Source organism: Bombina bombina, chromosome 5 (assembly GCF_027579735.1).
Source record: "Bombina bombina isolate aBomBom1 chromosome 5, aBomBom1.pri, whole genome shotgun sequence".
Lineage (NCBI taxonomy): Eukaryota > Metazoa > Chordata > Amphibia > Anura > Bombinatoridae > Bombina > Bombina bombina.
This window is the reverse complement of record NC_069503.1, coordinates 191205199-191227167: the sequence shown is the minus strand read 5'-3', so window position 1 is coordinate 191227167 and position 21969 is coordinate 191205199. Positions and strand designations below refer to the sequence as shown.

Here is a 21969-nt window from a genome sequence, read left to right as displayed (position 1 = left end):
AAATACCCAGATTAAATGATTCCTCAAGGCTAAATATGTGTAATATATGAATCGATTTAGCCCAGAAAATGTCTACAGTCTTAATAAGCCCTTGTGAAGCCCTTATTTACTGTCTGAATAAAAATGGCTTACCGGATCCCATAGGGAAAATGACAGCTTCCAGCATTACATCGTCTTGTTAGAATGTGTCATACCTCAAGCAGCAAAAGACTGCTCACTGTTCCCCCAACTGAAGTTAATTCCTCTCAACAGTCCTGTGTGGAACAGCCATGGATTTTAGTAACGGTTGCTAAAATCATTTTCCTCTTACAAACAGAAATCTTCATCTCTTTTCTGTTTCAGAGTAAATAGTACATACCAGCACTATTTTAAAATAACAAACTCTTGATTGAATAATAAAAACTACAGTTAAACACTAAAAAACTCTAAGCCATCTCCGTGGAGATGTTGCCTGTACAACGGCAAAGAGAATGACTGGGGTAGGCGGAGCCTAGGAGGGATCATGTGACCAGCTTTGCTGGGCTCTTTGCCATTTCCTGTTGGGGAAGAGAATATCCCACAAGTAAGGATGACGCCGTGGACCGGACACACCTATGTTGGAGAAATAGATAGGGCAGATATTTGACCCTTTAGGGAACTTGTCGATAAACCCTTCTCCAAACCTTCTTGGAGAAAAGACAAAATTCTGGGAATCCTAACTCTACTCCATGAGTAGCCCTTGGAATCACACCAATAGAGATATTTACGCCATATCTTATGGTAAATCTTTCTAGTTACAGGCTTACGAGCCTGAATCATGGTCTCTATGACCGAATCAGAAACCCCCCGCTTGGATAGGATTAAACGTTCAACCTCCAAGCAGTCAGCCTCAGAGAAACTAGATTTGGGTGAAGGAAGGGCCATTGAATGAGAAGGTCCTTTCTCAACGGAAGTCTCCAAGGTGGCAGGGATGACATGCCCACCAGATCTGCATACCAATTCCTGCGAGGCCAAGCAGGAGAGATGAGGATCACCGGTGTCCTCTCCTGCTTGATTTGAGCAATGACCCGAGGAAGTAGCGCAAACGGAGGGAATAGGTATGCAAGATTGAAGGACAAAGGAACCGCCAGAGCATCTATCAGTTCCGCCTGGGGATCGCTGGACCTCGACCCGTATCTCGGGAGCTTGGCATTCTGACGAGATGCCATGAGTTCCCACTCTCCCGGATGAAAAGTCTGCCTGCTCAGAAAGTCCCCCTCCCAGTTGTCCACCCCTGGGATGTGGATTGTTGACAGATGGCAAGAGCAGGCCTCCGCCCACCGGATTATCCTGTCTACCTCTTGCATCGCTAAGGAACTCCTCGTTCCTCCCTGATGATTGATGTAAGCCACTGACGTGATGTTGTCCAACTGGAATCTGATAAACTGGGCCGAAGTCAATTGAGGCCAGGCCAGAAGAGCATTGAAGATCGCTCTTAGTTCCAGGATATTTAAAGGAAGAACAGACTCTGCCTGAGTCCACACTCCTTGAGCCTTTAGGGAACCCCAGACAGCTCCCCACCCTAGAAGGCTGGCGTCTGTTGTCACAATCACCCAGGATGGTCTGCGAAAGCAGGTTCCCTGGGATAGATGATCCAGAGACAACCACCATAGAAGAGAGTCCCTCTTCTCCTGTTCCAGGGTTATTCAAGGAGATAAATCTGCATAATCTACATTCCACTGCCTAAGCATGTTTAACTGCAGAGGCCTGAGGTGAAACCGAGCATGATGGACGATGAACGGTATGATGTCCATTGCCGCCACCATCAGTCCGATTACTTCCATGCACTGAGCCACTGACGGCCGAGGATTGAACTGAAGGGCTCGACGGGTATCTAAAATCTTTGATTTCTTGACCTCTGTCAGAAAAATTCTCAGATATAGAATCGATTAGAGTTCCCAAGAAAGTCACCCTTGTCTTCGGGATTAAGGAACTCTTTTCCAGATTTTCCTGCCACCCGTGAGTTCTCAGGAAGGATAGCACAATGTCGATATGAGATCTTGCTTGTTGACAAGATGGTGCCTGGATTAGAATATCGTCCAGATAAGGTGCCACCGCAATGCCCCGCGGTCTTAGAACCGGCAGCAGAGACCCCAGAACCTTTGTAAAAATTCTGGGTGCCGTGGCCAGACCGAAAGGAAGAGCCACGAACTGAAAGTGTTTGTCCAGAAAGGCAAACCTTAGGAACTCGTGATGATCTCTGTGGATAGGAACATGCAGATATGCATCCTTTAAATCCACTGTCATAAATTGACCCTCCTGGATCAATGGAACGAATAGTTTCCATCTTGAATGATGGAACTCTTGAGAAACTGGTTTAGACTCTTGAGGTCTAAGATAGGGTCTGAAGGTTCCCTCCTTTTGGGAACTACAAACAGATTTGAATAAAAACCCTGCCCCTGTTCCAGTACTGGAACGGGAACAATCACTCCCAGGGAGGAGAGGTCTCTTACACAATGTAAGAACGTCTCTATTTTTATCTGGTTTGCAGATAATCTTGAAAGAAGAAATCTTCCTCGGGGAACTCCAGTTTGTATCCCTGAGACAATATTTCTATTGCCTAGTTATCCTGAACGCCGCGAACCCAAGCCTGAATGAAGGAGGAAAGTCTGCCCCTACCAGATCCGGTCCCGGATCGGGGGCATGTCCTTCATGCTGTTTTGGCTTCAGCAGCAGGTTTCTTGGACTGTTTACCCTTGTTCCAAGACTGTTTTGGTCTCCAAGTAGGCTTAGATTGTTCTGGTTTAGAGGAGGAAGAGATAGAATTTTGAAAGGAACGAAAATTACTCTGTCGTCCTTTCTGTTTGTTTCTCTTATCCTGAGGAAGAAGATGACCCTTACCTCCCGTGATATCAGAGATAATTTCTGTCAGACCAGGTCCAAACAAGGTCTTTCCCTTGTAAGGAATTGCTAGCAGTTTAGACTTAGATGACACATCCGCAGACCAAGGTTTTAACCATAAGGCTCTGCGGGCAAGGATAGAGAACCCTGAACTCTTAGCTGCAAAGAAGCATCCGTAATAAAAGCATTGGCTAAATTCAAAGCTTTAATCCTATCTTGGATCTACTCTAAAGAAGTCTCAGTCTTGAGAGACTCCGACAGATCATCAAACCAATAAGCTGCTGCACTAGTGACAGTAGCAATGCACGCAGCCGGCTGCAATAGCAGACCCTGGTGAACATAAATCTTTTTAAGTAGACCCTCTAACTTCTTGTCCATGGGATCTTTAAAAGCACAACTATCCTCAATGGGAATAGTGGTTCATTTGGCCAAGGTGGAAATAGCCCCTTCCACCTTAGGGACCGTCTGCCAAGCTTCCCTAACAGCGTCAGCTATAGGAAACATCTTTTTGAAAATAGGAGACGGAGAGAAGGGAATACCTGGTCTCTCCCATTCCTTGGAAATCTCCGAAGCTCGCGTTGGCACTGGAAAAACGTCTGAGTAAGAGGGAACTTCAAAATAGCTATCCAATTTACTCGACTTCGCAGGAGCGACCACTATTGTAGAATCACAGTCATCTAAAGTAACCAAAACCTCCATGAGTAACAGGCGGAGGTGTTCTATTTTAAACCTGAAAGATACAACCTCTGAATCAGTCAAAGGTAATGAACTTTCAGAGTCTGAAATGTCGCCTTCTGATAGAACCTCAATACCCTCCATCTCAGTTCCCTGAGAGGGTACATCCGAGATTGCCACAATAGCATCAGAAACCTGACTGACAACATGGCTGTCTTTCCTCTTACGCTTGCCTTGAAGCATAGGAAAAGCAGACAACGCATCAGAAATTGTGGAAGACATAAGTGCAGCTGTGTCTTTTAAGGTAACTCCAGCAGGCTCTAGAGCAGAAGTACAGGGCACTGCTTGCACGGGCGTTAAAGATTGGGACGTTTGGGCAGAAAGCTGCAGCATACTCTGACTCATCATTAGACTCCTGAGAAATTTTGCTCATGAAAAATCTTATCCCTATAACTTAAAGCACTCTCAATACATGAGGGACAGAAAGGGATTGGTGGTTCCACATTTGCATCCAAACACATGGAGCAAGTAACATTTTCTACGGCTCCTAAGTCCATACTGAACACAATAAGAAAAAAACAATGTAATCATTTTTTTTATTTTTTTTTAAATAAAACGTTACTGTCTCTTTAAATTTAACTAGAAAAAAACTTTTTCTACTACTTGGGAAGCATGTGCTCAATAAAACAAGAGAAATTACAATCAAATTGTTCAATATCCAAAAATTTGATGACAGAACAAAAACCGTTACTGTGTCATTAAATTTTAAAAGCTAACCTTTTTTTACAGTCATAGCTAAAAACGTATTCCCAGTAGCTAAACAGAAAAAATTCAAACACCCCTACACCTCAGCAACTCTGCTGAGGTGCCTACCTGCCAAAACAGACTCACTCCCTAGACTCAACCTTCTTAGGAGCAGGAACGATCCGGATGTGTAATAGTCCAATAACGCTATAACCGCATGCTTAACCTGTCAGGAAACCATGCGGTTGTAGAGCCACAAAGTGCCGACGCCTTCCCTTGCAGGCTATGGCAGCTACGGCGGCTGAGAGTTGCGCAGTTAAACATAGAAAACATGCGAACCGCTAGCCCCACCCATTGTGGGCGTCACAGTTAAACCTAACCCGATCAGCTTAAGACTCTTACATTAAACCGATAGGAAAAACCATCAACAAATAAAAAACATAATTTATGCTTACCTGATAAATTTATTTCTCTTGTAGTGTAGTCAGTCCACGGGTCATCCATTACTTATGGGATTATATCTCTCCCCAACAGGAAGTTGCAAGAGGATCACCCAAGCAGAGCTGCTATATAGCTCCTCCCCTCACATGTCATATCCAGTCATTCGACCGAAACAAGACGAGAAAGGAGAAACCATAGGGTGCAGTGGTGACTGGAGTTTAATTAAAATTTAGGTCTGCCTTAAAAGACAGGGCGGGCCGTGGACTGACTACACTACAAGAGAAATAAATTTATCAGGTAAGCATAAATTATGTTTTCTCTTGTTAAGTGTAGTCAGTCCACGGGTCATCCATTACTTATGGGATACCAATACCAAAGCTAAAGTACACGGATGATGGGAGGGACAAGGCAGGAACTTTAAACGGAAGGAACCGCTGCCTGAAGCACCTTTCTCCCAAAAATAGCCTCCGAAGAAGCAAAAGTGTCAAATTTGTAAAATTTTGAAAAAGTGTGAAGTGAAGACCAAGTTGCAGCCTTGCAAATCTGTTCAACAGAGGCCTCATTTTTAAAGGCCCAGGTGGAAGCCACAGCTCTAGTGGAATGAGCAGTAATTCTTTCAGGAGGCTGCTGTCCAGCAGTCTCATAGGCTAAACGTATTATGCTACAAAGCCAAAAGGAGAGAGAGGTAGCCGAAGCCTTTTGACCTCTCCTCTGTCCCGAGTAAACGACAAACAGGGAAGAAGTTTGACGAAAATCTTTAGTTGCCTGTAAATAGAACTTCAGGGCACGGACTACGTCCAGATTATGCAAAAGTCGTTCCTTCTTTGAAGAAGGGTTAGGACATAATGATGGAACAACAATCTCTTGATTGATATTCCTGTTAGAAACCACCTTAGGTAAAAACCCAGGATTAGTACGCAGAACTACCTTGTCTGAATGGAAAATCAGATAAGGAGAATCACAGTGTAGGGCAGATAACTCAGAGACTCTTCGAGCCGAGGAAATAGCCATCAAAAACAGAACTTTCCAAGATAACAGCTTAATATCAATGGAATGGAGGGGTTCAAACGGAACACCTTGAAGAACTTTAAGAACTAAGTTTAAGCTCCACGGCGGAGCAACAGTCTTAAACACAGGCTTAATCCTAGCCAAAGCCTGACAAAAAGCCTGAACGTCTGGAACATCTGCCAGACGTTTGTGTAACAGAATAGACAGAGCAGAAATCTGTCCCTTTAATGAACTAGCAGATAAACCCTTTTCTAAACCCTCTTGTAGAAAGGACAAAATCCTAGGAATCCTAACTTTACTCCATGAGTAACTCTTGGATTCACACCAATATAAGTATTTACGCCATATTTTATGGTAAATTTTTCTGGTAACAGGTTTCCGAGCCTGTATTAAGGTATCAATAACTGACTCCGAGAAGCCACGCTTTGATAGAATCAAGCGTTCAATCTCCATGCAGTCAGCCTCAGAGAAATTAGATCTGGATGGTTGAAAGGACCCTGAATTAAAAGGTCCTGTCTCAGAGGTAGAGACCATGGTGGACAGGATGACATGCCCACTAGATCTGCATACCAGGTCCTGCGTGGCCACGCAGGTGCTATCAGAATCACCGATGCTCTCTCCTGTTTGATCTTGGCAATCAGCCGAGGAAACAGCGGAAATGGTGGAAACACATAAGCCATGTTGATACCCCAAGGGGCTGCTAGAGCATCTATCAGCGCCGCTCCCGGGTCCCTGGACCTGGATCCGTAGCAAGGAAGTTTGGCATTCTGTCGAGAAGCCATGAGATCCAGTTCCGGTTTGCCCCAACCATGAATTAGTTGAGCAAAGACCTCCGGATGAAGTTCCCACTCCCCCGGATGAAAAGTCTGACGACTTAGGAAGTCCGCCTCCCAGTTCTCCACGCCTGGGATATAGATCGCCGACAGGTGGCAAGAGTTGGACTCTGCCCAGCGAATTATCTTTGATACTTCCAACATCGCTAGGGAACTCCTGGTTCCCCCTTGATGGTTGATGTAAGCCACAGTCGTGATATTGTCCGACCGAAATCTGATGAACCTCAGTGTTGCCAACTGAGGCCAAGCTAGAAGAGCATTGAATATCGCTCTTAATTCCAGAATATTTATTGGGAGGAGTTTCTCCTCCTGAGTCCACGATCCCTGAGCCTTCAGGGAGTTCCAGACTGCGCCCCAACCTAGAAGGCTGGCATCTGTTGTTACAATCGTCCAATCTGGCCTGCGAAAGGTCATCCCTTTGGACAGATGGAGTCGAGAAAGCCACCAGAGAAGAGAATCCCTGGTCTCTTGATCCAGATTTATTAGAGGGGACAAATCTGAGTAATCCCCATTCCACTGACTGAGCATGCATAATTGCAGCGGTCTGAGATGCAGGCGCGCAAATGGTACTATGTCCATTACTGCTACCATTAAGCCGATTACTTCCATGCACTGGGCTACTGACGGGTGTGGAATGGAATGAAGGGCACGGCAAGCATTTAGAAGTTTTGATAACCTGGCCTCCGTCAGGTAAATTTTCATCTCTACAGAATCTATAAGAGTCCCTAAGAAGGGAACCCTTGTGAGTGGTAATAGAGAACTCTTTTCCACGTTCACCTTCCACCCATGCAACCTCAGAAATGCCAGAACTATCTCTGTATGAGACTTGGCAGTTTGAAAACTTGACGCTTGTATCAGAATGTCGTCTAGGTACGGAGCCACCGCTATGCCTCGCGGTCTTAGTACCGCCAGAAGTGAGCCCAGAACCTTTGTAAAGATTCTTGGGGCCGTAGCTAACCCGAAGGGAAGAGCTACAAACTGGTAATGCCTGTCTAGGAAGGCAAATCTTAGATACCGATAATGATCCTTGTGAATCGGTATGTGAAGGTAGGCATCCTTTAAGTCCACTGTGGTCATGTACTGACCCTCTTGGATCATGGGTAGGATGGTTCGAATAGTTTCCATTTTGAATGATGGAACTCTTAGGAACTTGTTTAGGATCTTTAAGTCCAAGATTGGTCTGAAGGTTCCCTCTTTCTTGGGAACCACAAACAGATTTGAATAAAATCCTTGCCCTTGTTCCGACCGCGGAACTGGGTGGATCACCCCCATTAATAAGAGGTCTTGTACACAGCGTAGAAACGCCTCTTTATTTGGTTTGCTGATAACCTTGAAAGATGAAATCTCCCTTGTGGAGGAGAAGCTTTGAAGTCCAGAAGATATCCCTGAGATATGATCTCCAACGCCCAGGGATCCTGGACATCTCTTGCCCAAGCTTGGGCAAAGAGAGAAAGTCTGCCCCCCACTAGATCCGTTTCCGGACAGGGGGCCTTTACTTCATGCTGTCTTAGGGGCAGCAGCAGGTTTTCTGGCCTGCTTGCCCTTGTTCCAAGACTGGTTGCCTTTCCAACCCTGTCTGTAACGAGTAGCAGTCCCTTCCTGTTTTGGGGTGGAGGAAGTTGATGCTGCTCCTGCCTTGAAATTACGAAAGGCACGAAAATTAGACTGTTTGGCCTTTGATTTGGCCCTGTCCTGAGGAAGGGAGTGACCCTTACCTCCAGTAATGTCAGCAATAATTTCTTTCAAGCCGGGCCCGAATAAGGCTTGCCCTTTGAAAGGAATATTAAGCAATTTAGATTTAGAAGTTACATCTGCTGACCAGGATTTAAGCCATAGCGCTCTGCGCGCCTGGATAGCGAATCCGGAGTTCTTAGCCGTTAGTTTGGTTAAATGCACCACGGCATTCGAAACAAATGCATTAGCTAGCTTAAGGGCTTTAAGCTTGTTCATAATCTCATCCAATGGAGCTGTGCGAATAGCCTCTTCCAGAGAGTCAAACCAGAATGCCGCCGCAGCAGTGACGGGCGCAATGCATGCAAGGGGCTGTAATATAAAACCTTGTTGAACAAACATTTTCTTAAGGTAACCTTCTAATTTTTTATCCATTGGATCTGAGAAAGCACAACTATCCTCCACCGGGATAGTGGTACGCTTGGCTAAAGTAGAAACTGCTCCCTCCACCTTAGGGACCGTCTGCCATAAGTCTCGTGTGGTGGCGTCTATTGGGAACATTTTTCTAAATATCGGAGGAGGGGAAAAAGGCACACCGGGTCTATCCCACTCCTTGCTAATAATCTCTGTAAGCCTTTTAGGTATAGGAAAAACGTCAGTACACACCGGTACCGCATAGTATTTATCCAGCCTACATAATTTCTCTGGGATTGCCACCGTGTCGCAATCATTCAGAGCCGCTAACACCTCCCCTAGCATTACACGGAGGTTCTCAAGCTTAAATTTAAAATTTGAAATTTCTGAATCCGGTCTCCCCGGATCAGATCAGTCACCCACAGAATGAAGCTCTCCGTCCTCATGTTCTGCAAATTGTGACGCAGTATCGGACATGGCTCTCGTGTCATCGGCGCGCTCTGTCCTAAACCCAGAGCTATCGCGCTTGCCTCTTAACTCAGGCAAATTAGATAATACTTCTTTCATAACATTAGCCATATCATGCAAAGTGATTTGTAAGGGCCTTGATGTACTTGGCGCCACAATCTCACGCACCTCCTGAGCGGGAGGCGAAGGTACTGACACGTGAGGAGAGTTAGACGGCATAACTTCCCCCTCGATGTCTGGTGATAATTTCTTTACCGGTAAAGACTGACTTTTATTTAAAGTAACAACAATACAATTGGTACACAAATTTCTATTGGGCTCCACATTGGCTTTTAAACATAATGAACAAGTAGATTCATCTGTATCAGACATGTTTAACAGACTAGCAATGAAGGCTAGCAAGCTTGGAAAAAAACTGTCAGTGAATTTACAAGCAATATGAAAAAACGCAGCAGCGCTTTTAAAAACACAAAAAAAAAAAACTGTCACAGTTGAAATAACAATGAACTAATTCAGTTATAGCCAACAATTTTAACAATAAATGTATGAATTTAGCAGAGGATTGCACCCACTAGCAAATGGATGATTAACCCCTCAATACCCACAACCGGATAATCAATTTTAGATTTAACGTTTTTCTCACAGTCAAACACACTGTCACAGGTCTGCTGTGACTGATTACCTCCCTCAAAATTGAATTTTGAAGACCCCTGAGCTCTCTGGAGACGTCCTGGATCAAGGAGGAAAAGGCAGGAAGACTGTGCTAGAATTTTATCTGCGCAACAAGGCGCTAAAAAAGGCCCCTCCCACTCATATTACAACAGTGGGAGACCTGTTACAACGGTTTCTATGCAGAAATAAACGTTAGCCATGTGGAAAAAAATCATGCCCAAAAAGATTTATCACCAAAGTACCTCACAAAACGAATAACATGCCAGTAAACGTTTTAAAAACAACTTTTCCAGTGTTATGTAAAGTTATCACTAAGCCTGCTACCAGTCGCTTCTACTGCAGTTAAGGCTTATACATTTATTTCAGTATTAACAGTATTTTCTCAGTCAAATTCTAGTCCCTAGAAAATAACTCAACTGCGCATACATTTAACAGCCTGATACCAGTCGCTACTACTGCATTAAAGGCTGTACTTACATCATATGGGTAACCGCAGTGTTTTCTTAGTCAATTCCATTCCTAGAAAATATTATACTGCACATACATCATTTGCGGAGGACCCCGCATGCTATTCCCCTTTCTGAAGTTACCCCTCCTCAGAATGCGCGAGAACAGCCAGTGGATCTTAGTTACGTCTGCTAAGATCATAGAAAACGCAGGCAGATCTTCTTCTTCTAAATACTGCCTGAGAGAAAAAACAGCACACTCCGGTGCCATTTTAAAATAAACTTTTGATTGAAGAAGTAAAAAACTCCTGTCTCCTCTCACAACCTCCTTTGTTGAGACTTGCAAGAGAATGACTGGATATGACATGTGAGGGGAGGAGCTATATAGCAGCTCTGCTTGGGTGATCCTCTTGCAACTTCCTGTTGGGGAGAGATATAATCCCATAAGTAATGGATGACCCGTGGACTGACTACACTTAAGAGAAATGAGCTCCCCAGTGCCTGTACTCATGGCTGTCCTCCATTACCCTCTATTAACAAGAGAGATAGATGTCCCTACACAAGGATCTCTGCCTTATGTAATATAAAACCGGTTAAAGTGCCCACTTGCCTCTGAGATTTTACTGTATCCCAGAATAAAAACAAAGTTCGCACTTACCTCTGTATTCTGCCGACAGCAGGGCAGCTCAGCAGGTTTAGGAGGTCCTCTCTCTCCCATAGCCCTGTGGAAAATCATAAAGCCTGAGTTAACTTTGCTTAGGCTGTTAGGAGAAAGGCAGCATCAATATATAGGAGGCGCAGTGAGAATTATGTCCCACAAGTTCCCATTGCTCTAAAGCCACCAAAGCTCTACTGAAGAGACTGATATGGACTACGGCTACACCCTAGAACAAAGCAGCACTCTCTGGCACTACTTTAAAAATAATAAACACTTGATTGAAGAATCTTTTCTAAAACCTCACTTTACCTCTTCCTATCACTAACGTAGGCAAAGAGAATGACTGGGGTGCGAGGGAAGGGAGGAGCTATTTAACAGCTCTGCTGTGGTGCTCTTTGCCTCCTCCTGCTGACCAGGAGGTGAATATCCCATAAGTAATGAAGATGATCCGTGGACTCATCATGTCTTTAAAAAGAAACAAGTTCTTCTGAGCAAGCAAGGAGTCACATGAATTGTCCTCAGTTTCCCCAGTTGATTATTATTTTGAATTGCTTGTGGGGGGCACAACTATTGACTGAAAAAAAAACTAGTCCGAACCTATACATAAATATAGCATTAAACTATCTACCTCTCACATTTAATACTTCCCCTTTAACTCCTTCGGTTTCATTTATACTTGCTGTAGTTATTTTTAGTTGTTTGCACATGTTCATGCTGGAGGTGTTCAAATGTAAAAGCAATAAAACAAAAGGGACATGAAATACCAAATGTTTCTTTTACGATTCAGATAGAACATACAATTTTTAACAACTTTGCAATTTACTTCTATTTTGCTTAATTCTAGTGTTAATCCTTATTGAATGAGCAGCAAAGTACTAATGGGCAGCAGGTGAACACATTTGTAAACTAATGACAAGAGGTATATATGTGTAGCCACCAATCAGCAGCTAGCTCCCAGCTCCTGAGCCTACCTAGGTATGGTTTTCAACAAAGGATAACAAGAGAATGAAGCAAATTACATAACAGAAGTACATTGGAAAGTTGCTTAAAATTGTATGCTCTATATGAACCATGAAAGAAAATTTTCGTTTTTTTCCTTTGCCTGATCTGCTAAATATATCTAGCAGGCATACCTTTGGCTTGATAAAAACTTTGCAAGGACTTAAGTGCACTTACGTGTAGCAGTTACAGGGAACAAGGCAGGTTATAGTGAATTGGAAGCTGGAACGTTTCTGCAGTCATCTGCAATCACATTACTGTGCATAATAAAAAAAAAAGACACAAAATGCATGCTGGGACATACAAAAATAGAGCCAAAAAGACATAACACTGATTAAGTCCCTATTTACTATCCAGAGAAAACTCGTATAAAAAGCCTGCACACACTTTTTTGCGCAGCATCAAAATCATGTACCAAAAGTACAGCAATACTTATTAGGGGAAATAAGTAAAGAAAGGCTTGAAAAGATACAGCAGGGAAAATGTAGGCATACATAAAGACCCATAACCTCCCATATTTAGCACAAATAAAACACCATAGGTTAATTCTGAAGCAGGACTGCACCATCTGGAACAAATGGTGCAGTAGAAGAAAGAAAGCACATATAACCAGTAATCCAGATAACCTGACAATATCCTGTATGCTACTGCAGGATCATGCTTTATCGTTTAGGGGGCATTAAGAGTCATCAGCAGACCATAAATTGACTATTGAAAACCCAAATGATGATCCAACGTTGGAACTTCCAGAAGGTGTTGTGTCTTGATTCTTTCAGTAGCATATCATGAGTGGGGTCAAGCTTTCCTTCATCCATGCAAAATAATAAATATTTCTGCTGGAGCAGAACTTGAGCTTTGCTTATCATAAATCAAATAGGTAGAAACTAAACTATCAAGCAGAAAGGGGGGTATAGGTAGAGAGCATCTAAACTCCCTCGGTCATCTGGGAGGCATTTCTACCTACTTCAGTATTCAGAGGCCATATGCCCACCAGGGCCGATATGTTTCAACCAGAGTAAGAAAAAACATAAAATTATGACTTACCAGATAATTTCCTTTCCTTTGATACAGTGAGAGTCCACAGCTGCATTCATTACTTGTGGGAATACAGAACCTGGCCACCAGGAGGAGGCAAAGACACCCCAACCAAAGGCTTAAATACCTCCCCCACTTCCCTCATCCCCCAATCATTCTGCCGAGGGAACAGGGAACAGTAGGAGAAATATCAGGGTGAAAAAGGTGCCAGAAGAAAACAAAATAAATTTAGGGCTGCCCACCGGAGAACATGGGCGGAAGCTGTGGACTCTCCCTGTATCGAACGGAAGGAAATTATCTGGTAACTCATAATTTAAGTTTTCCTTCTAAATACAGAGAGTCTCCATAGCTGCATGCATTACTTTTGGGAAACTAATACCCAAACTACAGAGGACACTGAATGCTAATGGAAGGGCAAAAAGGAAGGCGGCCCAAGTCTGAGGGCACCACAGCCTGCAACCAACCCATTCTCCCGATGCTGCTGCAACAGAAGTAAAAAAGAAAACGAATGTTCGGAGGACCAGATAGCCGCCCAACAATCAGAACCATAAAGATCCCATGCCCGAAAACCAAGAAAACGTCACTGATCTTGAACTGAGCCATAACCTATGAGGAGGCAAGAAACCCAACCAGGTCAAGTGAAAAAAAAAAACAACAACACTCCATTAACAATAAAGAAAGCAACCAAGCCTCCGAGTGCCAAAACCATCAAGGCAAGATTCCCTGAGGGAAAAACCCTTTTCCATTTAGAAAAGAGAACAACATTTAAAATAACAATCCTAGGGAGAAAACCCTAACAAACTTGTAAACAACCTTAATAAAAGGAAACTCCTCTAAGGAGAACGTCTTGTAAGATCACAACAAAGGGGCAATGGCATGTAGAAAACTACAGGCGGAATAAATCACTGAAAAAGAAATTCAAAGAAACTTCCTGCATGGTTAGAAAAATGAATTCGGTGCCACCCCAAAAAAGAGGCTAAGCTTCAAGAAGAAACAAGAAAGGTACCGGCCTGACTGTAGTCAGCGCCCCAGCAAAAAGAACGAAACACCTGATGGTGCAATGGTTCTCCGGAACATAACAACATTCAGGGAATCGGAAATTGCATGCAAGCCCACAATCAAGGAGCAAGGACAGATGCCAAATTTAACCCACACCTACCGCATACTATGCAACGAACGTACTCCTCAGGAGAAGAAAACTATCTGTCCCGAAAAGGACTGCTCTAGCAAGTGCTCGCTAGGAGAGCCTTTCCCCTGCTCATTCTGGGGAAAATAAAGGCAGACTTCCAAAGTCAAATAGAGAGCCAGAACACACCAGCTCCTCCCTACAAGGGTGATCCTCAGCATCTATGATAGATGACGAGGGACCAATTACGCGCCACAAAAAGAAGATAGCCCTTCCAGAACGCTTTCCCTCTCTAGGCCCAAACAATTTCTCGCATCCGCTCATGCAAATAGGAGACTATGACGCCCAGTACCAATACCCACGAAGGAGAGACCCTTAAACCGCGATACTAATTTGTGGACATAAAAAGAACAATCAGTTTCACATGTCGCTAGCTTTGCTAAGATCAAACCAATTCCAACCACGAGTAATAAGGTCTAACAGCACAGACTGAAGGTCCCAGATAACCTTCCACTTAGGGATGCTAGCAGACTCCAGACGCACAGTCTGGCAGAAAAAAAACACAGAAGTCTACCTGGATTCCAAGCCACAACCTTCCGATTCAGAAGCGGTGGAGCTAACCACTACGACGCATCCCCCTGAGAGCGTAAGAGGAAACTATGGATAGGTAAGGACTCCTGATTGGCTTTTCCAATCAGGTATCGCTCCTCGGGAAGAAAAGATAGTTGGGAAAATTCGTTCCTGAAAAGCCTGCGTATTAGAGGACTGTTGACAAAAAGACGTAGTACAAGCTCCTCCCGACTATGCAGTAGGAACTCTCCCCTTCCAAACTAAGGGAGCTACCCACTGAAAAGTCCCAACTGGTACAAACCCAGAAGACCAGACTCTCAAGGTCGAAAGCCAGGTCCAGCAGCTAGAAGGATTCCCTTTTGTGTAAAGGGAAGGAACAGACTTAACTAGTACCCAAAACAGGTCCTACCTGTCATCAAGGATGCAACACATCTGTGAAAACATTCAAGAGCTAACAGAAATTCTCGAATTCCAGCAACGCTAGAAAAACTGAGATAAACAAAATAAAGAAAATAAGCTCTGTGGCTTAAAAAATTGTCTCCCAATTATTGGGGGACCATCACCCCGAACAGAGATCTAAAGGCTTCCACTGGAAGTCTACAACAAACTCGATCAATTTAGTTGATAGTTTCAAATCTAATGTGACGAAACGTCTTATACGAGTTTCTATAACAACCCAGAGCTCTAAAATCTGAAAACTATCCTAAAACGGAATAGCATCGAAAGGAAAAATAAGCAACGCACAAACATTTAACTGAAAAACAGAGAGAGTGTAAACAAAACCAGGTCCAGCCTGTCACACACACAATCCCCCCTAGAGCTAGGAACTGGGATTCTAATAAGAGAAGAAAAAACAAAAATGTAAATCAAGACGATAAGGAATAGGAACCTAATCCTCTCCACTCGTCTTATTCAAGATCATTATCCGATTTAGAGGACTGAGATTGAACCGCCTGATCAGTACTTGGAACCTCTAACATCGCCAAAACCTCTCTCAGAAGTAAACACAGGCGTGCCAATCTGAATCTAAACGCTATGCTCTACGCAGTCGGAGGATTCAAGATTGTAGACTCCGACCCTGGAGGTTCAATCTCCTGAAGCCTCGGTGGAAACCGCATCTCTAGAGGAAAGATTGGACACAATCGTCATTTTACACGACGGCCCTTGGTCAGGAGAACCTGGATTGGCCCTTCGCTTGCGCGCAGCAGGAAGAGGTAGCATCGCTAAGGCTGTAGAGATAGCCATGTTGAACTGCGTAGTAACCTCTGGTGGAAACAACCCCCTCACAGGCGAAGGGGGAGCGGAACTCTGGAAAACTGCATATGTAGGAACAGAAGAATCTAGGGAACGCGCCTCACTGGATTCAGAATCCTCAGAGACGGATGGCTCAGCGGTCTCAGACAACCCAAAAGTGGTTGATGAGAACACCTTATAGCGGCATACAGAACATAATTGAGAGGGCTGGGTTACCCAGGCCTCCGCACAATATACACAGGTATCAATTTCTGTCTTGGAAGGATACTCCTCTAACATATCAAAATCCTCCATAACTCGGCAGTTATTATTAAGAGAGAAAAACTACTGGCACCTTATACCCCCAATGGCTGGGGCACTCACCACCTCCTATGACCCAGGCAGCTATAGAAGACGCTCCTTTCCGCAGTCAGGAATCGGAAGCGGGAATAAACTTGACCACTCCCAGTCACATGGTGCTCATGCAGGACTGCTCCTGCTAAGAAAAAGGCGCGCCAGCTTAATAAAAAACTGCGCAGCTCTCAAAAAGAAAGTAACCTGTACGCTCCATATCAGCTAAAGAGCCCACACGTTCTTACACATAAGCAGTCAAAATCATATAACAAACATGATTAAAAAATACCCACTGTTCAATAACCCTCAGGAGATATTAACCCTTGATTCCATTAAGATAAAGGAGTCCCACTGAGACACTGTCTTCTATCGTTAACGTGTATAAATTGAAACAATCTTACCGGAATCTATGCTGTGGAACAGCGACGCAGTCCTTCAAGTTTGACAGATTGTAGCAGTGCCTTTGACATGGACTTCAGCAAAGGCAAGCAGGCAGTGAAACTCATCAACGCTGGTTGCTTAAGGAGCTGTTAATATGAGTCTGGATGGCTTTGCAGAAAGACTCTCCCTGCATCTCCAGACTCTAACTTTCATTAATGCTCTCACTGAGAGGCTGACAAGACTTCTTAAAACTCCAGTCCCATACCGAAGGGTACTACCCCCCATAAGAGACTACTCCAAATCTTCAGACACTTCTCTGCCATCCTCCTGTGACGAAAGGCAAAGAATGACTGGGGATGAGGGAAGTGGTGGAGGTCCAAAGAATGACTGGGGGAGGTATTTAAGCCTTTAAAGCCTTTGGCTGGGGTTTCTTTGCCTCCTCCTGGTGGCCAGGTTCTGTATTCCCACAAGTAATGAATGCAGCTGTGGTCTCTCGCTGTATTTAGAATATAGACTATATATAAACATTTTATTGTGAAAACATCTGCATAAGAATCAATTCATGCAAATGTGTTCCTAATGAGCATCAGAGCAATACAAAGTAAAATACTTAAAGGGACATTAAACACTAAATACATTCTATAAAGCATATTACTAAGGTTATTGCCCCCTCCCTCTAGTCAAAAGCTCTCGCTCCAGTGCTGATGTATTTGCACATGTGCAGCAACACTCCTTTGGATACCTGCAGACTAACTTAGGTTCCAGAATTGTGGTACCCATAATAAGAGGGAGGTGCATGAAATTAGTGTGTAATGTCCCTTTATGAAAATTTTTAAATCAGGAACAAATATGTATTAATAATTTACCTGTGAAACTTCTGCTGGAATGCCAAAGCGTGTAGAGGCTCTTTAAATGTTGCTACAGCTTTTCGCAGTTGAGGAAGCATTTGGAAACTCTGAAACAGAAGAAAACAAATTCAGCTAAGGTATTGTAAACACTGTAAAAAAAAATATTCATAGTATGACAATTTCTGGGAGCAGAACGGTTTTGCAGACTAGTTACCAAGAGCAACAAATAAATCCACCTTCAGACAGATGTTAAAATGTTCTCAAATAAATGCACACCATGTAATCATGTGTTTTCACTTGTCTCTGCCAGTTTGGAAATAAATATTCAGTTGAAATTGGATATGATAAATAAGTAGGTGGGACATTATAGACCATACAAGTACTAAAGTCTTTCAGTACACTTATTCCAAATTTTAAACAACTGTTCAAAAACCTTCTGGGTTCAGAAATATTCTGGATATAGACTTCTATGATCAAAATTAAATAACAGAGGGAAAGGGAAAAGATCCTGGTGATCAGTACTAAAGGAACCTGAGTTAAAATGGTAAGCAGGAAATTTCCATTAACCTTGCCTAGTGCTAGTAACACTGCGTTTTCAAAAAGAAAGTAAATTAACATACAAGGTATAACATTGTAATGTGCAAGACACAAGACTTCATATTTCATACTGAACAAACATTAAACCAAAATATTCATAAATATACAAGTACCCTTTCAGAGGACTAGATAAGATATCTGCTTCCATTTTCCCAAGAGGTTAAAAACAAAAAAATCATAAGCAATAAAAGGCTTTGTATGTAAAAAAGGGTCTCAACAACAGATCAACCAGACTGGCCTTCATTAGTCAGCATGACAACCACTAAAGCCATCAAATGTAAGGCTCATTGACCTGGATAACCAGAGTAAACCCTGTATCAACAAGTCTTCAGGCAGAAAACAGAATTTATGCTTACCTGATAAATTACTTTCTCCAACGGTGTGTCCGGTCCACGGCGTCATCCTTACTTGTGGGATATCTCTTCCCCAACAGGAAATGGCAAAGAGTCCCAGCAAAGCTGGCCATATAGTCCCTCCTAGGCTCCGCCCACCCCAGTCATTCGACCGACGGACAGGAGGAAATATATATAGGAGAAACCATATGGTACCGTGGTGACTGTAGTTAGAGAAAATAATTCATCAGACCTGATTAAAAAAAACCAGGGCGGGCCGTGGACCGGACACACCGTTGGAGAAAGTAATTTATCAGGTAAGCATAAATTCTGTTTTCTCCAACATTGGTGTGTCCGGTCCACGGCGTCATCCTTACTTGTGGGAACCAATACCAAAGCTTTAGGACACGGATGAAGGGAGGGAGCAAATCAGGTTACCTAAACAAAAGGCACCACAGCTTGCAAAACCTTTCTCCCAAAAATAGCCTCCGAAGAAGCAAAAGTATCAAATTTGTAAAATTTGGCAAAAGTGTGCAGTGAAGACCAAGTCGCTGCCTTACATATCTGGTCAACAGAAGCCTCGTTCTTGAAGGCCCATGTGGAAGCCACAGCCCTAGTGGAGTGAGCTGTGATTCTTTCAGGAGGCTGCCGTCCGGCAGTCTCATAAGCCAATCGGATGATGCTTTTAAGCCAAAAAGAAAGAGAGGTAGAAGTCGCTTTTTGACCTCTCCTTTTACCAGAATAAACAACAAACAAGGAAGATGTTTGTCTGAAATCTTTTGTAGCCTCTAAATAGAATTTTAGAGCACGGACTACGTCCAAATTGTGTAACAAACGTTCCTTCTTTGAAACTGGATTCGGACATAAAGAAGGTACAACTATCTCCTGGTTAATATTTTTGTTAGAAACAACCTTAGGAAGAAAACCAGGCTTAGTACGCAAAACCACCTTATCTGCATGGAACACCAGATAGGGCGGAGAACACTGCAGAGCAGATAACTCTGAAACTCTTCTAGCAGAAGAAATTGCAACCAAAAACAAAACTTTCCAAGATAGTAACTTAATATCTATGGAATGTAAAGGTTCAAACAGAACCCCTTGAAGAACTGAAAGAACTAGATTTAGACTCCAGGGAGGAGTCAAAGGTCTGTAAACAGGCTTGATCCTAACCAGAGCCTGAACAAATGCTTGAACATCTGGCACAGCTGCCAGTCTTTTGTGTAGTAAGACAGATAAAGCAGAGATCTGTCCCTTTAGAGAACTTGCAGATAATCCTTTCTCCAGACCTTCTTGTAGAAAGGAGAGAATCTTAGGAATTTTGATCTTATTCCATGGGAATCCTTTGGATTCACACCAACAGATATATCTTTTCCATATTTTATGGTAAATCTTTCTAGTTACCGGTTTTCTGGCCTGAACCAGAGTATCTATCACAGAATCTGAAAACCCACGCTTCGATAGAATCAAGCGTTCAATCTCCAAGCCGTCAGCTGGAGGGAGACCAGATTTGGATGTTCGAATGGACCTTGAACAAGAAGGTCCTGTCTCAAAGGTAGCTTCCATGGTGGAACCGATGACATATTCACCAGGTCTGCATACCAAGTCCTGTGTGGCAACGCAGGAGCTATCAAGATCACAGAGGCCCTCTCCTGATTGATCCTGGCTACCAGCCTGGGAATGAGAGGAAACGGTGGAAATACATAAGCTAGGTTGAAGGTCCAAGGTGCTACTAGTGCATCTACTAGAGTCGCCTTGGGATCCCTGGATCTGGACCCGTAGCAAGGAACCTTGAAGTTCTGACGAGACGCCATCAGATCCATGTCTGGAATGCCCCATAATTGAGTTATTTGGGCAAAGATCTCCGGATGGAGTTCCCACTCCCCCGGATGGAATGTCTGACGACTCAGAAAATCCGCCTCCCAGTTTTCCACACCTGGGATGTGGATCGCAGACAGGTGGCAGGAGTGATCCTCCGCCCATTGAATTATTTTGGTCACTTCTTTCATCGCCAGGGAACTCCTTGTTCCCCCCTGATGATTGATATACGCAACGGTCGTCATGTTGTCTGATTGGAACCTTATGAATCTGGCCTTTGCTAGTTGAGGCCAAGCCCTGAGAGCATTGAATATCGCTCTCAGTTCCAGAATGTTTATCGGGAGAAGAGACTCTTCCCGAGACCATAGACCCTGAGCTTTCAGGGATTCCCAGACCGCGCCCCAGCCCACTAGACTTGCGTCGGTCGTGACAATGACCCACTCTGGTCTGCGGAAGCTCATTCCCTAGGACAGATGGTCCAGGGTCAGCCACCAACGGAGTGAATCTCTGGTCTTCTGATCTACTTGAATCATTGGAGACAAGTCTGTATAGTCCCCATTCCACTGTTTGAGCATGCACAGTTGTAATGGTCTTAGATGAATTTGTGCAAAAGGAACTATGTCCATTGCTGCAACCATCAACCCTGCTACTTCCATGCACTGCGCTATGGAAGGACGAGGAACAGAATGAAGAACTTGACAAGAGCTTAGAAGTTTTGACTTTCTGACCTCTGTCAGAAAAATCCTCATTTCTAAGGAATCTATTATTGTTCCCAAGAAGGGAACTCTTGTCGACGGAGACAGAGAACTTTTTTCTATGTTCACCTTCCATCCGTGTGATCTGAGAAAGGCCAGAACGATGTCTGTATGAGCCTTTGCTTTTGACAGGGACGACGCTTGTATTAGAATGTCGTCCAAGTAAGGTACTACTGCAATGCCCCTCGGTCTTAGAACCGCTAGAAGGGACCCTAGTACCTTTGTGAAAATCCTTGGAGCAGTGGCTAACCCGAATGGGAGGGCCACAAACTGGTAATGCTTGTCCAGAAAAGCGAACCTTAGGAACTGATGATGTTCTTTGTGGATAGGAATATGTAGGTACGCATCCTTTAGATCCACGGTAGTCATAAATTGACTTTCCTGGATAGTGGGTAGAATTGTTCGAATGGTTTCCATCTTCAAATCCAAAATTGGTCTGAAAGTTCCCTCTTTTTTGGGAACTACGAACAGATTGGAATAAAATCCCATTCCTTGTTCCTTTATTGGAACTGGGTGTATCACTCCCATCTTTAACAGGTCTTCTACACAATGTAAGAACGCCTGTCTCTTTATTTGGTTTGAGGATAAGTGAGACATGTGGAACCTTCCCATTGGGGGTAGTTCCCTGAATTCCAGGAGATAACCCTGAGAAACTATTTCTAGCGCCCAGGGATCCTGAACATCTCTTGCCCAAGCCTGAGCAAAGAGAGAGAGTCTGCCCCCCACTAGATCCAGTCCCGGATCGGGGGCTACTCCTTCATGCTGTTTTGTTAGCAGCGGCAGGCTTCTTGGCCTGCTTACCCTTGTTCCAGCCTTGCATTGGTTTCCAGGCTGGTTTGGGTTGTGAGGTATTACCCTCTTGCTTAGAGGATGCAGAATTAGAGGCCGGACCGTTCCTGAAATTGCGAAAGTAACGAAAATTAGACTTATTTTTGGCCTTGAAAGACCTATCTTGTGGAAGGGCGTGGCCCTTTCCCCCAGTGATGTCTGAAATAATCTCTTTCAATTCTGGTCCAAATAGAGTTTTACCTTTGA

General features: G+C 43.7%; 1 protein-coding gene across 7 annotated transcripts in view; it reads right to left on the bottom strand.

Annotated features, from left to right (window-relative positions):
- Positions 1-21969, bottom strand: part of RBM33 (RNA binding motif protein 33) — a 559965-nt gene that overhangs the window by 22842 nt on the left and 515154 nt on the right. For 4 of the 7 annotated variants that reach the window (XM_053713813.1, XM_053713816.1, XM_053713817.1 and 1 more), the window contains 2 exons: positions 17454-17542; positions 12066-12145 (listed from right to left, as the gene is read on the bottom strand). In XM_053713813.1, the coding sequence (XP_053569788.1) occupies positions 12094-12145; positions 17454-17542 (141 nt within the window). In that variant the 3' untranslated portion in view covers positions 12066-12093. Of the gene's footprint in view, positions 1-12064; positions 12146-17453; positions 17543-21969 lie in introns of those variants that run through there. The other 3 variants (XR_008402508.1, XM_053713814.1, XR_008402509.1) reach the window with 2 other exon arrangements.